At 36.9% G+C, this 15,438-nt stretch overlaps 1 protein-coding gene across 1 annotated transcript in view; it reads left to right on the forward strand.

Moving 5' to 3' along the window:
• The window catches only part of LOC150100847 (voltage-dependent calcium channel type A subunit alpha-1-like), a 1,659,894-nt gene that overhangs the window by 651,912 nt on the left and 992,544 nt on the right, over window positions 1-15,438 (forward strand). The window contains exon 26 of the mRNA XM_090401918.1: window positions 4,180-4,279. Coding sequence (XP_090258044.1) covers window positions 4,180-4,279 — 100 coding nt within the window. The remainder of the gene's footprint in view (window positions 1-4,179; window positions 4,280-15,438) is intronic.

Below are 15,438 nucleotides of genomic sequence, written 5' to 3' on the forward strand. Positions count from 1 at the left end.
AGATTGCTTGGATCAGTGCCATGGCATGTACAACTGCAAGGGCTGGATGTCGATAGAGCATGGGAAGTGGTCAAGGAGCATTTACAGGAGGTTATGGCTGATTGCATACCTAGGGTCCGAGTAGTAAAACAAATATGGTTAAATGGATGAATAACACCATTCAGCTTGAGCTGCAAAAAAAGAAACAACTGTGGAGGGAATTTAAGGAGAAAGGTGAACAGCAGGCACATGAACATTATAAAGCGCTGGCCAGAACGGTAACGAGTGTGGTAAGAAAAGCAAAAGCATATTATGAAAGAACATTAGCCATGCAGGCTAAAGAGAATCCCAAACAGTTTTTTCGATTATGTTGCAAGTAAAAGAAAAAAATTAACATTGCAGAATGATTTTAAAGAATGCCGACGGTAGGGAGGTAACTGAATCATTTGATATAGTGGAATTACTGAGCGAGCACTTTGAAAGAGTAAACCCAGGATTGAAAGAACTAACAGCTTATACTGAATTGTGCTGAATAAAGTGGAGGTGAGTAGTCTATTACAAAATCACAATGTCAATACATCTGTGGAATTGGATGGTAAACCAGCTCGTGTCGTACATGAAGTGGCTAAAGAACTGTCAGTGCCCTTGACCATTTTGTTTAATTTGAGTCTCGGGACTGGGTTAGTCCCAAGGGGGTGTAAAGGGGGAAAATAGTTCCACTGCATAAAGGAGGTTCCAAGACTGCTGTTGTAAATTACTGACCGATTAGCATATCAGGTATCGTTGATAAGGTCTTGGAGAAAATAGTCAAGAGGAAAATACAGGATTGGATAGATGAAAATGGGATACTGTATCGGGGACACCATGGTTTTGTGAAGGGTAGGTCATGCCCCAGTAATTTGCTCACGTATTATAACACAGTGATGGCTGAACTGGATAAGGGTAATGGGTTTACAGTGATTCTACTGGACCTTGCTCAGGCTTTTGACAGGATACGACATGGAATTTTAATTAGTAAACTGCAGCATATGGGGATGGATATAGGATTGGTGAGATGGATGGGAGGGTGTTGATGGAGAAATATCAGAGAGTAGTTTATTCAGGAGTAGAGCCCAGAAGACGACCTGTGACTAGTGGTGTGCTGCAGGGTTCTGTTCTTTGACCACTACTGTTCAATTTGTTCATTAACGATATAGGAAAGGATCTGAGAGGAACTGTTCATTTGTTTACTGATGATGCAAAGTTGGTTAGAGTAATAGTGAGTGCACAGGATGTCAAAATTTTGCAGGATGATTTGGATAGTTTGGAGGACTGGGCTAAGGAGAATGGATGTCAATTTAATGTGACAAAATGTAAGGTTATGCATTTTGGGGTGAAAAGATTAGCAGCAGTATATCACATTGGTGGAACTGTACTCCTGGAGATCAACGAGGCCAGGGATTTGGGAGTGTTGGTGGATAAGAAGTTGAAGTTTAGGGGGCACATTGCAAAAGTGGCTAAATCAGCTCATCAGATCACTTGGTTACTGAAGAATACTTTAACAAGCAGAGACAAACTAGTTATTGTACCTCTGTATCGAGCCTTGATAAGACCCCATCTTGACTACTGTGCCCAGATCTGGGCACCAGGGTTTCTTCTTGATGGGGAGGAGGTGGAGAGGATCCAAAGACGAGTGACCAAGATGATAGCAGGTCTATGGAATGAACCTTATGAGAACAGGTTGAAGATTTGTTGGTTGCAGAAATTGGTTGATTGGCGGAAAATGGGTGATATGATTGAGACATTCAAATTACTGAAGGGTTTCTATAAGATTAATTCAGGAGATATTTTTGAGAATAGGACTGGTGGTGGGAGGACTAGGGGCCATACATGGAAGCTGGGCAAGAGTGTGGTTAGCAAGGGTGATAGATCTAGGTTTTTACTTGGAGAGTGGTGAATGAGTGGAATAAGCTGCCAGAGTCTGTTGTGGGTGTCATGACTGTAAATGAGTTCAAGGCGAAGTATGATAGATACTGTGTGAATGTCGAATAGTTGTTCTTGACATGATGTTAGGGCCTCCCTCAATGAGTCTATGGATTCCTTGGAGTTGCCCGTAATAATAATGATGATAATAATAATAATAAAATCCATGGTATTGTTATGGAAGACAGCCGAGTGAAAGTGTGTGAGATTGTAATCATCTCAACTGAATGGATGTATAATATCCAGGATCAAAAATTGCACATGAAAAAGCTCTGTTCTCGATGGTGCCACGATTGTTGACTGTCAATCAAAAATGAATGCGGAAAGACATTTCAACTTAGTGTTTGGCAATGTTTAATCGCAATTCTCAGGATTTTTTGTGTCAATTCATGACTGCAAATGAAACTTGGATCCACCACTACACACCTGAGCCATGCAGCAGTCAAAACAGTGGACAATGTCCAGTGAAAGAGCACCAAAAAACGCAAAGACCATTTTGTCAACTGAGAAGGTGATGGCCACTGTTTTTGGGATTCCCAAGGAATTATCATGATAGGTTATTTGGAAAAATTTAAGACAATAACAGGAGTCTATTATGCATCATTGTTGGACTGCTTAAAAGAACTGAAGAAAAAACGACCAAGATTGGCACACAAAAAAGTGCTCTTTCATCAAGATAATACACTGTTCCGCTCATCAGCCATCGCAATGGCAAAATTGCGTGAATTGAGGTTCAAATTGGTTCCACATCCACCGTATTCTCTGGACTTGGCCCTGTGTGACTTTTTCTTGTTTTCAAACTTAAAAATATGCCTTGGTGTGAAAAAATTTTCTTTGAACAAGGATGTCATCAAGGTTGTCAATGATTATTTTGCACAATTTAACAAACCCTACTTTTTAGATGGGATGAAAAAATTGGAAAGTCGCTGGACCAAATGTGTGGACCTCAATGGAGACTATGTTGAGAAAAGGTGATTTTTTTTCCAAAAAAATGTGTTTAGCATATTTTTTTACCAAACCTTTCAAACAACCCTTGTACTACAGCTGGCTTTCCAGATTTCAAGTTTTTGTCAGCTTTTTCTACCTCACATATTGATACATACTCCTGATTGCATTCCTCTTGAAAATTTTCTAATGCAGTTCTGTCACTGCTTGGTTTGCTTAACAGTCTTTTAAAGTAATTACTCCAGACATCTAGGATATCCTTATCTTCAGTTTTCATGTCACTTTTATCATCTTTGATTCCTTTACAGTACCAGAATTCTGAAAATAGGCAAAACCATAGAAAACATTAAACTTATTATCATTAAGAAACTTATAGAATATGTAAAATATTTCAGCTATTTAAGCACTTTTATTGAAGATAGAAAATTAAATTTGGAAGTGGATGGCTGAATAAGCAGAACTGGTTTGGTGGGGGTAACCATTAAAGAAATTTATATGAATAAAAGAAAATTTGGTTAAAACCCTAAAATAGCAATATGTAAGTATGTAAGTTCAAACATGTTTTAATTTATGGACTGAAAGTTGGTTAGAAATAAAACAGTTGAATAAAGAAGCTCACAGCGCTGAGAAATCTTAGATAAATTAAGGGATGAACAGATGGAATCAATGGCAGAATCATAATTTAATAATGTGTGAGCGTAGGTAATCTACGGAGTATAGTCTCTTAAAAGAATCAGAGTGGAAAGGTCAGCAGAACCAACCAGTTCTTTAAACCAGTTTTCCATTAAAGGTTACAAAACTGGTTGGTTCGCCAACCTGATTTGCTGAGTAGTTAGCATATCTGCTTTCCATCCAAAAGGCTGTGAGTCCAAATCCCGCCATGGGCATGGATGTTTGTGATTGTCATGGATGTTTGTGATTACTGGTGGTTGTGGACAGTAGATGGTGTTGATAGTTGTGGTTCACTGTAGTTGGTGGATTGAATGGTGGAGACAGAGTTGTAGAGTAGGTGACCTCCTTCAATGAGTCTTTGGACGTCTTGGAGGTGTCACGTAATAATAATAAGAAGAAGAAAAAGGAGAAGAACAGGAATTTGTGGACTGATATTGTCTGAGAAGAACAAAACGTAAGATTCAATAGTATTTGAGATGTGACAGTTAAGAGATTAATTTGAAGGAACATTGTTAATATAATTTTTGCATGTAAACTTAACATTGTAATACTATCCTGTACATCTATTGAGCATGCATATTGGAAATTGGTGATAACAATATATTTATTTTTATATTTCAGGGGTAGCAGCACAGGCCAAAATCTCAGTACCATCAAATCACTTAGAGTTCTAAGGGTACTCCGACCGCTCAAAACCATTAAGAGAGTACCTAAACTAAAGGTTAGTGTTTCTTAATAATGATTTCTTAAATGAAATACCATGTGAAGAAATTATAATTTCTTGAAATTCACTTTACTATTTGATATGAGATGTGCAGTAAGCAGACTTTGGTACATAATGTTTTGTTGTTGTTCTCTTTGGGTGTTTGTGGCTGTTAAAAATAAAAAATAATAAAATAAATAAATTTGTTTCTTTGATGTTTTCGTTTTTTTAAAAGTTTAATTTTGTTTGAATGAGAGAAAAAAAAACATATTCTTAAATTTTTCATGTATAATATGTGTTTTCATGCAAAACAAAAATGTAGAACACTTGAGAACAGAAAAAGAAAACTATTGCATGCATGATCCATTGAGGATGCATATTGGAAATTGGTGATAACTGAAATAATGATGGTGATAACAATTGGTGATAACTGCAATACTTTGCCAACAAAAATGTACTGAACAATTTAAATTTAATTTTAAAATAAATAAATTTTCCCTTTTCCATTAAGAGTTGGTAGCAATTGAAATTGTTTATTGCAAATTGCATTGTGAGACATTTGCAAAATGTCAGAAACAGGTGCTTTCTGGTCATCAGAGGCTAGATCAGACTGAAATTAATTCTCATCTGATTACTGATGTTAACCTAACATAAGGTTAATTGACTGTTGAGATAACTAGTGCTCTCTTAATATAAAATCAAATTACAAGAGGAAATTATCAATGTAGGACAGATAAAATCCCAAGGAGTTCTTTTGTTATGTGTTGAGTGAAAAGGGAGAATAATTATCAGAGGCTGACTCTAATGAATGCAAATTTAGAAACAGAGGAAATTGTTGAATTTCTGCATGATCAGTTTGCATAGATAAGTCAGTGGTGGAGATAATGTAATGAGTGATATGATGGGGGGGACTGCGTATTGGCCTTGTATAATGTAATAATTGGATATCAGCCCTTGTATAATGCAAAAGTGCAAGATCATGTTTAAGTCTTAGCACCAGCAAAGTCCCAAGGAAGTGGAAAGAAGGTAAAAGAACCTTTTACATAAATGAGCATGGGGGTGGAGGATCCAAGTCTGAGGTAGAAAATTATAGGTTCTTGGAAGTAGCATTTAAGGCATTGGAAAAGTTCGTTAAGTTTAAAAAGTCAAGGAGAGGTTAATTGCAGAACTATGGCATGGAAATTTCTGATGTCAGAAATTTCTTGCACATGACAGTGAGATAAATTGATTTTAATGGGATAAGGATAAGTCATTTGTGTAGTTTCGCAAAAGCTGATTATTGAGAATTTATATTTTAGCTAGTTACCATAATTTGAGATAACTAGTGCTCTCTTAATATAAAATCAAATTACAAGAGGAAATTATCAATGTAGGACAGATAAAATCCCAAGGAGTTCTTTTGTTATGTGTTGAGTGAAAAGGGAGAATAATTATCAGAGGCTGACTCTAATGAATGCAAATTTAGAAACAGAGGAAATTGTTGAATTTCTGCATGATCAGTTTGCATAGATAATAATTTATAATTATTATTATATTATAAATTAATATAATAATAATAATTATAATAATGTAATTATTATAATTATAATGTGATATATTAACTTCCATAGAATCCGAATCCAAATGACTCACTCTTATTGAAAGAGGCTCCTCTAATCTATGGGTTCTTATCATATGCCTCCTTAAACTCATTGATATTTACTACTCACAATGAGAAAAACCTTGTCCTGACTAGTACACTAATCACATTATGTCAGGGACGAATGCTGGTCTTGAAATTCACGCTTGCTCTTGTTATCATTCAGGGAATGAGAGATGTGATCGAATTCTGATTAGTGGAATAATGAATTACTGACCATTTAAAACTATGTACAGGTAACCCTTGTATAATGCGGATGTTAAGTTCAGCAGAAATGCTGCATTATATAAATCGCGTTATGCGAGTCTCGGATCACATAGAAAAGTAGGATTTTGTTCCGAAATCGTTTTTTTTTTTTTTTTTTTTTATTAAATTATATAAATAATGACATTTCCAACAAAAATTATATTTTTATTTAATTCAGGTAATTCATGTAAGTTAAGAAAACATATAAACTATGAAACAAATACAAAGTATAAAAGTATAAAAATTACAAATTGTACTTAAACTTCTTGCACATAATGCATAAATATTTTAGGCAAAATAAAATAGTGCATATTTTAATCTTTCATAGCACGAGGATTTGAGGATTGGTTAATAAACACTGGTTTTGTCATGTAATTACCTGATGCATTACTACAAAACAGAAGAGTAATTCTATCTTTGAAAACTTTGAATCCGTGAGCTGATCTTTCATTTTTCGAAATATAGGTGCATTTTTGCACTTTTTTCCGGGTTGGAAAAAAGTGCAAAAATGCACCTATTCATCCGGATTCATCCGCATTGAACACCTGGTCTGCACTATAAATGTTTATAAACTTTGAGAGTTTTTTGTTTAATAAGATTTCCATCCATAGGAATTTTCTTTTGAGGTGCAATCTTCTATCGAAATCATTAGAGATTTCTCCAATTTTCCATTAGAAAATAATGTGCACGAGCAACGTGCTTAGCACTTATCGTTGACCCAGCAATAAACACTTTCTTGGATTTTATATTCATTTTGTTTGATTGTTCGAATTGTTGATTCATTTAAATTCAAAGTCCATGCAAAACTCCTGGTTTTTCTCCATTTTTCAACTGATCCAAGATTTTGAATATTTTTCTTCGAGAGAAATTAATTTTGTTTTCAATGTTGGTTTTTCCCTTTCGTTGCAGTTTGTGGCCATTACTATAAAAATATTTTTTTACACAAAAAAGCAAGCATTACATATTGTATGTAACTCACCAGAAAATGAAGTGCTCAGCTTGAGATGAACACACTTATGATTTTTAATACACTTTCCTGGCAGAAACGAGGACAATTTTCGACAATAAACATTTTATATGGTAAACAATTGAGATACATGTGTGCTAAAGGGTATTTCCCCTAATATAAATTCGCTATTTATAATTACATGCTAAATACAGGCAGACACAACTTTAATGAAGATAAAGTTTGATTTTTAAGTTGTGCGGTAAAAAACATATGTTTTTTACCGCACAACTTGTAGACAGTGTTTTTATCAGAACTGTGTTGTATAAGTACCATGTTCAACAAGGGCGACTACAATTTTAGACCACGTTACTTATACAACGAAACCGCATTGTATAAGTACCGCATTATACGAGGATTACCTGTATTTAGAAATTTATGTACATTTATTCATACAAATACAACATTTATTTTACAAATGATATTCTATCTTTTTCAATTTAGCTACTTGAATACAAATTCTACCCTACAGTTCTTCTTTATGAACTGGTCAGTGACATCGTTATAAAAAGTTGGTTGTAACTTAATTTTCCGAAGCAACACGTACACTTGTAAAGGCTGGCTGAAGCTCACTGGCTAGAGCTACTTTGACTGCATATGGCCCGTGTTTAAGCAACAGGGTGGATGACATGGAGGGAGTGGAAATGGCTATGCGCCCGCATGAAATCACAGTGCTGAAGCTAGGATCTGGATGCTTCCACAACCGAGCAAACCAAGGTAGCTTGACTAGCGTTGGCCTTCGATACACAACGCAAAGCTCAATTATTGCTGCACAAACTTAAAATGTCTTCTGTCTACAAAAATAAAAGCCTGAATGGAATGCTTATAAATGCATGCATTTATTAACAAATAAATATCACTTCTTTCTCAATTAATGAGCTTGTGCAGCAAGCATAGCAAGCATGGAGAATTCGTCACTGCACATTGTTCTCTTTTTCATCTTCTTGGAATAAATCAGTGTGCTTTCTCATCCTACCATGAATTAAGCAGCCACTCTGGAATAAAATTCCCTTACTTGTAGATTTTATTTTTCCATTCTTGTCTATCTGTAATAGTCCATGTTCTCTTAATTAATCTTCACAATCAAAATTCATGTATTGTTATTATCTTAATTAGTCAGTTCTAAAAAGTTCATTTGCCACTTTTAAAGCACATATAGAAATGGAAATGAAAAATTGAGCATACAAGTTCAAATGTGGTTGTGTATCAAGACCTTGCATATTCTTTCATATGGAAATTGTGGAAGAATAGCTTCTACATCCCACATCTGTTGACATGGATGGGTAAGTGGATATCATCTCATTCAAGTGCATCAAAAACAAGGAGATCAGAACTGGGCATACAGGTCTAAATGTCTGTAGGAAGGCAATGAACTTCCATATGGAAGATATGGAAGTTATACTTCCATATCTCATATCTCCTGACATGGATAGGTGAACAAATAGAATCTCTACTTTGCTACCTATAGGCTATCAATAATAAATTTAGTTTAATCCTTTATCCAAGTGTGAACAAACAAAGTTTGTGCCTGAAAATATCTTCAGGACTGGGGTAAGGTAGTACAACACCGGGCAACTCGTAGCAAAGGCGGACCAAGTTACTTCTACATAGGAAATGTCATTTATCAAGTTCCAAATTTCCTTTAATTTCTTACACAACTGTTATTCCAGTTACCTTTTTAACATAATAGCTAAAATCTTAAACTTCTTTCTTTATGAATGACTGCTACTGATAGAAATTTTTCTAACTCGTTTCAAAAATTCTTCAATATTTACATGTCTGTATCCCTCTCACAGCTCTCTTCTTAGCTCGGTGTTGTACTACCTTACCCCAGTCCTGAAGATATTTTCAGGCACAAACTTTGTTTGCTCACACTTGAATAAAGGATTAAACTAAATTTATTATAGTCTAACCAAGTGAAAAATAAACTTTCAACAGCTTTCTCTAAATCCAGAGTAATTTAATAAAAAGGTGGCACACCTTTTGGCAACTCCTGTAGGTAAAGATGACCTCGCCATTGCTTCTGCCTGGTATCTCCACTTCTGGGCCTGGCTCCCACTGAAGAGACCTCAATAAAGGGCGAAACTAGTCTGGGTAGTGGCCCTTCCCTTAATGCATAACATTATACATATCCGCAAGGAGATGTATTTTGCATTATGGAAGATACTGAGATAGGAGTGATGTTATCTTGGTCCACCTTTGCTACGAGTTGCCTGGTGTTCTACTACCTTACCCCAGTCCTGAAGATATTTTCAGGTGCAAACTTTGTTTGCTCACACTTGGATAAAGGATTAAACTAAATTTATTCTAGTCTAACCAAGTGAAAAATAAACTTCCAACTTCTATAGGCTATCAGTTTATATCCTAACACTGATACTACATTTCCAAATGTAGTATCAGTGTTTGTGAAAATCTTGATGTGGTAGATAATTTTCATTACCTGATGTGTGACTACCATCTTCCTACTCATTGACATGAAGCAATATGAAAAGCAAGTTCTCAGAATTACCATACTTCTAAGATTCTGAACACCAAAAAGTGTCCCCCCTCCCACTTTTCAGTGATGTAGCTATACACTGCATTTTCAGTACCATCATAGTGCTGTGATACCTATCCATAATCACCCTTAGATCCCTGGTTCCATCATTTTCTCAGTAAATCCCTTTCAGGTTAATATTCACTATGCATATTTCTTCATTCTAAAATGTATAATCTTTCCCTTAATAACAAATTAATATCCATTATCATTTGCCTATAGTAACAGATGATTCACATTTTTCTATACTCTCTCCATGGCAAGAACATTCCTAATTATTTGGAATGAATAAGTGAATTTTAAAGAGAATAAGACGCATGAGAGAGTAAAAATAGTATGACAGAGATCAGTTTAGAAGAAAGACCATGACAAATGAGTTAATGTGTAATATGTTAAAGATACCAAACAATTTTATAAGCTAGGTTTTAATCCTTTTTCCCAATTAATTCAAGTTTGCACTTGAACATAGTTCAAGTCTGAGGCAACTCGTGGCAAAGGTGGAGTTAATGTGTAAATTATGCTAAAGAACGGGTGAAGTTTGTGATTTATAGAGTGAGTTTGATGGATGAAAGGATGTGTATAAATTGAGAGTTTGCATTTGCAATTCTGAAAACACCTAACCCAAGGGAAGTTTTGAGGGAACCAATATCATACTTTATACCCAAAGTCAGGAGGATTAATCAAGTAGGAGTTAGATGGATGAATTACCATCATTAAGTGAGAACTGCAGAAAAAAAAAATTGTTATGGGGGGGGGTCATATAAAAAACAAGGTAAGAAGCAAGCTCATGAGTAGTATAGAACAAAAAACAGGCAAAAACAGTAACCAGAATATTCATAAGGAAGGCAAAGGCAGATGAGCGACAGCTAGCTGAGTAGGCCAAAGAAAATCTAAAAATGGTGAATGACTGTGAAAGGATAAATTAACAAGTGCTGATGGTAGAGGGTAACGGCAGCAGAAGAAATAGTTGAGTTACTAGGTGGTTGTTTATTACAGGTTCTCTGATTCTATTGCCAGTTTGAACATTTGTTTAAAGAGACTGCCAAAGAATTCCTGCTGCATTGTTCTAACTTGAATTGTAACGCTAGCCTGTCTATTGAAATCTGTGAAAGTTTAATTCTCATCAGTCATCAATAGTTTTTTTGTTTTTTTTTAAATTACTACATCTGTTCCACATTGTATTGTACCTTATGTCATCACATGGCTTATATATTTTAAATAATCCATCATCATCATTATTATTATTATTATTATTAAACAAGACCTCATGGAGTCAAAGACTCATCTAGGAGGTCCTTTTATCTCACACACATCTCATCATACCGGGTCTTAAACACATTCAAACTCCTTGCAGACACCACACTCTCAGGCAAGGCATTCCAATCATTCACAACTCTGCACGAAAAAAACCTGCCTCTCACTCCCCTACTCACACCCTCTTTATACAGTTTCCAGGGATGACCTCTGGTTCTCCCCTGATCTCCGACTATTCTCTGTAGAACTTCTCCACCATTGATCCTATAACAACCCCTTACCAACTTGTAGGTCTCTATCATATCTCCCCTCTTCCTTCTCTCCACTAGATTCTGCAAATTACATCTTTTCAATCTTTCCTCATACTCGACATTCCAGAGGTCAGAAACTACCTTAGTCAGTCGCCTTTGGACCCTTTCCAACATCTCTTCATCCTTCTGAAAACCAGGTGACCAAATCTGGGCACAATAGTCCATGTGTCGCCTAATCAAAGCCTTATACAATGGAACAAGAATCTCCCTACTTCTACACGTCAGTGTCCTCCTCATCATTCCCAGAAGTCTTTGTGTTGTCTTCACAATTTTGGCGATGTGTCCCCTAAATTTTAGATCCTTATCCACTATCACTCCCAGATCTCTTATTTCCTCTACTTCCAACAATATATTCTCACCAAGCATAAATTCTGCATCCCATCTTTGTTTTCCAAATTTTAAAACCTTACATTTTGCAACATTGAACTCACATCCCCATTTGCTTGCCCAATCACTCAATTTATTCAAGTCTTCTTGCAAGGCCACAACGTCTTCACTACTCTTTATGGTTGGTCCCAACTTTGCATCATCTGCAAACAACTGAATATCTCCATCCAAATCTTTGCCAATATCATTAATATACAAGTTAAATAGTAATGGCCCTAAAACAGATCCCTGAGGCACTCCACTAGTGACTTTCCTTTTCCTGGATATTGCACCCCCATACACAACTTGTTGATACCTATCAGATAGCCAGTCTCCAATCCAATGCACTAATCTAATATCCAACCCCATCTGCTCTAGTTTGACTGTCAACTTATCATGAGGTACTCTATCAAAAGCTTTTCCAAAATCCAAGTATATTACTGTGTATCCTTCTCCTCTGTCCAAGGAAGCAGTCAGTTTATTGTAATAAGTAAGTAGATTACTAAAACACGACCTCCCTTTATCAAATCCATGCTATTCATCAAAGATTATACCATTGTTGTCAACCCAACTCTGGATCCTAGTTCTCACAAGTTTCTCCAACAACTTAACCACAACACCTGACACACAGATAGGCCTATAGTTTGATGCTTGAGTTCGATCACCTCCTTTATGAAGTGGCACAATCTTGCCCTCCTTCCACTCTTTAGGGACTTGACCAAGTGCAAGACTCGTATTAAAAAAATATGTCCAGGCAGGTGTCAACTCTCTGGCACATTCCTTCAGAATACGCAGTGATATATTATCAAGTCCCACAGCCTTATTTACATCTAGTTTACTCAACTCCCCAAACACCTCTTGCTCACTTACAGTCAGTCTCTCCTCCCCATCATCAACTGCTCTTAATCTCTCCATGAAGTCACATTCACAAGATTGAAAGATCTTTATGAACTGCTCATTAAGTATCTCCACCACACATTCTGCAACAGCTGTCTTTATACCATTTCCTCCAATCAATGTCATCCTTCCATAATCATTCTTTCTTTTGCTGGCTACATATCGAAAGAACTCCCTAGGATTCTTTTTAGCTTCATTAGCTAACTGCTGTTCATACCTCTCTTTAGCTACTCTCACCAACCAAGTCACTCTCCTTGCTTGGTCTTTGTAGAACTCATGAAATTGGTTACTTCCACTTCTCTTATGCTGCCTCCACAATGCCCTTTTTCTCTGTATTGTATGCTTAATCTCTTTATTCATCCATCTCACACCTAACTTATTTAACCTTCTCACCCGTGGTATACATTTAGACATTGCATCCACTAAATATTTTTTGAAAATCCCCCAAGCTGCATTGATCTCTTTTCCAGCTAACTCCTCATTCCATGCTACACCTGCAAGCTGTCTCCTGAGCTCTTCATAATCACCCCCCTTGTAGTTCCACATATACCCTTTTTTCACAGGGGTCCTTGCACTGCTGGCAACCACCCAAGTAATCACCTCATGGTCACTTTCACCAATTGGTGGATGATTTGATACCTCATTGATAATTACATCCTCCGATGAGATGACCAAATCCAAGACCCTTAATCTCCTTGTGCCCTCTGTTACATACTGTCTGAGGTAGTTATCCCTCAAAAACTCAAGAAACTCATTTTCTTTACTTCCAGTTGCTATCTCTTCATTCCAGTCTATATTGCCATAATTAAAATCACATATAATGATCACCCTTTTCTTATTTGCTTGGCTTATTTGACTATACATTTCACTATCACCACCACCCACATTATCAGGTCTATAACAACATCCCACCAAGTATTTGATTCTATTCACCTCTATCTCACACCATACTGCCTCAAAACCACTGGCCCCATTTCCGTCTTGCATCTCTACCTTGTATGGACATAACTCTTTCTCTATCATCAATAGCACTCCCCCCCCTCCCTTTTTACCCCTTCTATCCTCACGAAACACATCATACCTTTCCATCTCTATTCCTGTCAGGATGTCATCCTCATCTAACCATGTCTCACTTATTCCGACAATCTCTGGGTGCACAGACGCAATTAGTGCAACCATTTCATCCGCCTTGTTTCTTATACTTCTAGCATTGGTATACAAACACAACAACTCATTTCTGGATCTACAGTTAGTTCCACTGATACCACTCACTCGATGTGATCTCTCCATGCTGGACTGGGGCCATTTCCCTTTCTGCTTCTTCATTTTAGAACCCTTTGCAATTCCGTCTGTTTCCTTTTGATCCCTGATCATCCCATTACTTTCCTGCCTACACATTCTCTCACCTCCTCTTGGAGCATCCACTTTTCTCACGCTGTGTATCCCTGTCCACCCTGAGCCTCCCCGTTTCCCTGCTCCTCTTGCACACCCATTCTCTCATTTTCTATACTCATACCACTCACTTCCACATTCATTTCCATTCCTTCAATCTCTCCTGTCTTACTCTCCTGCTCTTCCACATCACTCCCCTCTCGATCTGATTCATTCTCTCTATTCACTTCTCTACCTTCCAGCAGCAGTCTCTCCAAGCGACTGACACCATAACCACTCAAATGCAGTCCATCGCTCCCATACAGCTCACTTCGTCCCTCAAACTCATTCCACACATTAACAAACTGCACTCCCATCTCGTCACACATTTCAGCCAGCATATCGTTCATAATCCTTGCTCTCCGCCTCATCTCACCACAATCATACCTAGGCAACACACTGACCACCCTTCCTGTCACACTATTCTCCTTTATCTTTCCAAGCAGTCTCCTGACATTCATTTTGACATGCTCTTTGTTCTCTCTCAAATCATTCGTACCAATTAATACAATTAACTTTTTTGCTCGTTCCCGCCTCATATTCAATGCCTCAATCACTCTACTCATTTTACCGCCTGGAAAACATACCTTGTGCATTTTATCCTCTAGCACACCTTTAATAATGGAGTCGCCATACAATGCCACTCGCTCATCTTTTGTTAACTCTTTAATGCCATCATGATTTATTTTAATAGTTTTGACCTGAATTCTCTTAATTTCATTCCGCATCCATTTCATTTCTTGCTTCATCCAATCCAATTCACCTTCTGAACCTCGCGACACATTCACTCTATCATTAAATCTTTCTAACTTTCTAACTCTCGACCCCCTCTTCTCACTTTCCCTCTCATTTATCTTTCTTTGTTTCCGTACTTTCGGTCCAACATACGTCCAACTTTCACTATCATTCTTCTCACTTTCACTCTCACATATCTTTCTTTGTTTCCGTACTTTCGTTCCAACATGCGTCCAACTTTCGCCATCAGTCATTCTTTTTTTGCTATCATTCATTCTTTCGATTTTTTTTACTTGCGATTTCTGCACCACGCCATTTCTACTTTCATTCGTTCTCTCAATTTCGTTTCTTTCCGCCTCACTTTCGTCCCTTTTAACATCCGTTACGGTTGTCAAATCGCTCTTTTTCTATTTTCCTGATTTTTTAACATTTTTTCGCCTGTCTTTCTCGCCATCCTCCTCTTTCAAATGTGCACTCGCGACACAATCGGTACTAGCACTTTCTGTCATCAACTTCATATTCGCATTCATCAATTCCTCGTTCAGGTCACATTTCGCACACACACCCTTCTTCCATCCACACTAAACATCCACAAATCATTTATGTAATCGAAGGAATACATATAGCAGACCTCACACTTAACGAACCGACTGAAATCCAAATTAAAATCATGGAATGACAATGCCGCCGCCATTTTTTTTTTTTTTTCTCTGCAGGTTACTAGGTCTAATATTAACGTTTTCGTATTTAGTTTAA

Source organism: Typopeltis vanoorti, chromosome 12 (genome assembly GCF_054136105.1).
Source record: "Typopeltis vanoorti isolate ZY-2024b chromosome 12, IOZ_Tvanoo_1.0, whole genome shotgun sequence".
NCBI classification, from domain to species: Eukaryota; Metazoa; Arthropoda; class Arachnida; order Uropygi; family Thelyphonidae; genus Typopeltis; species Typopeltis vanoorti.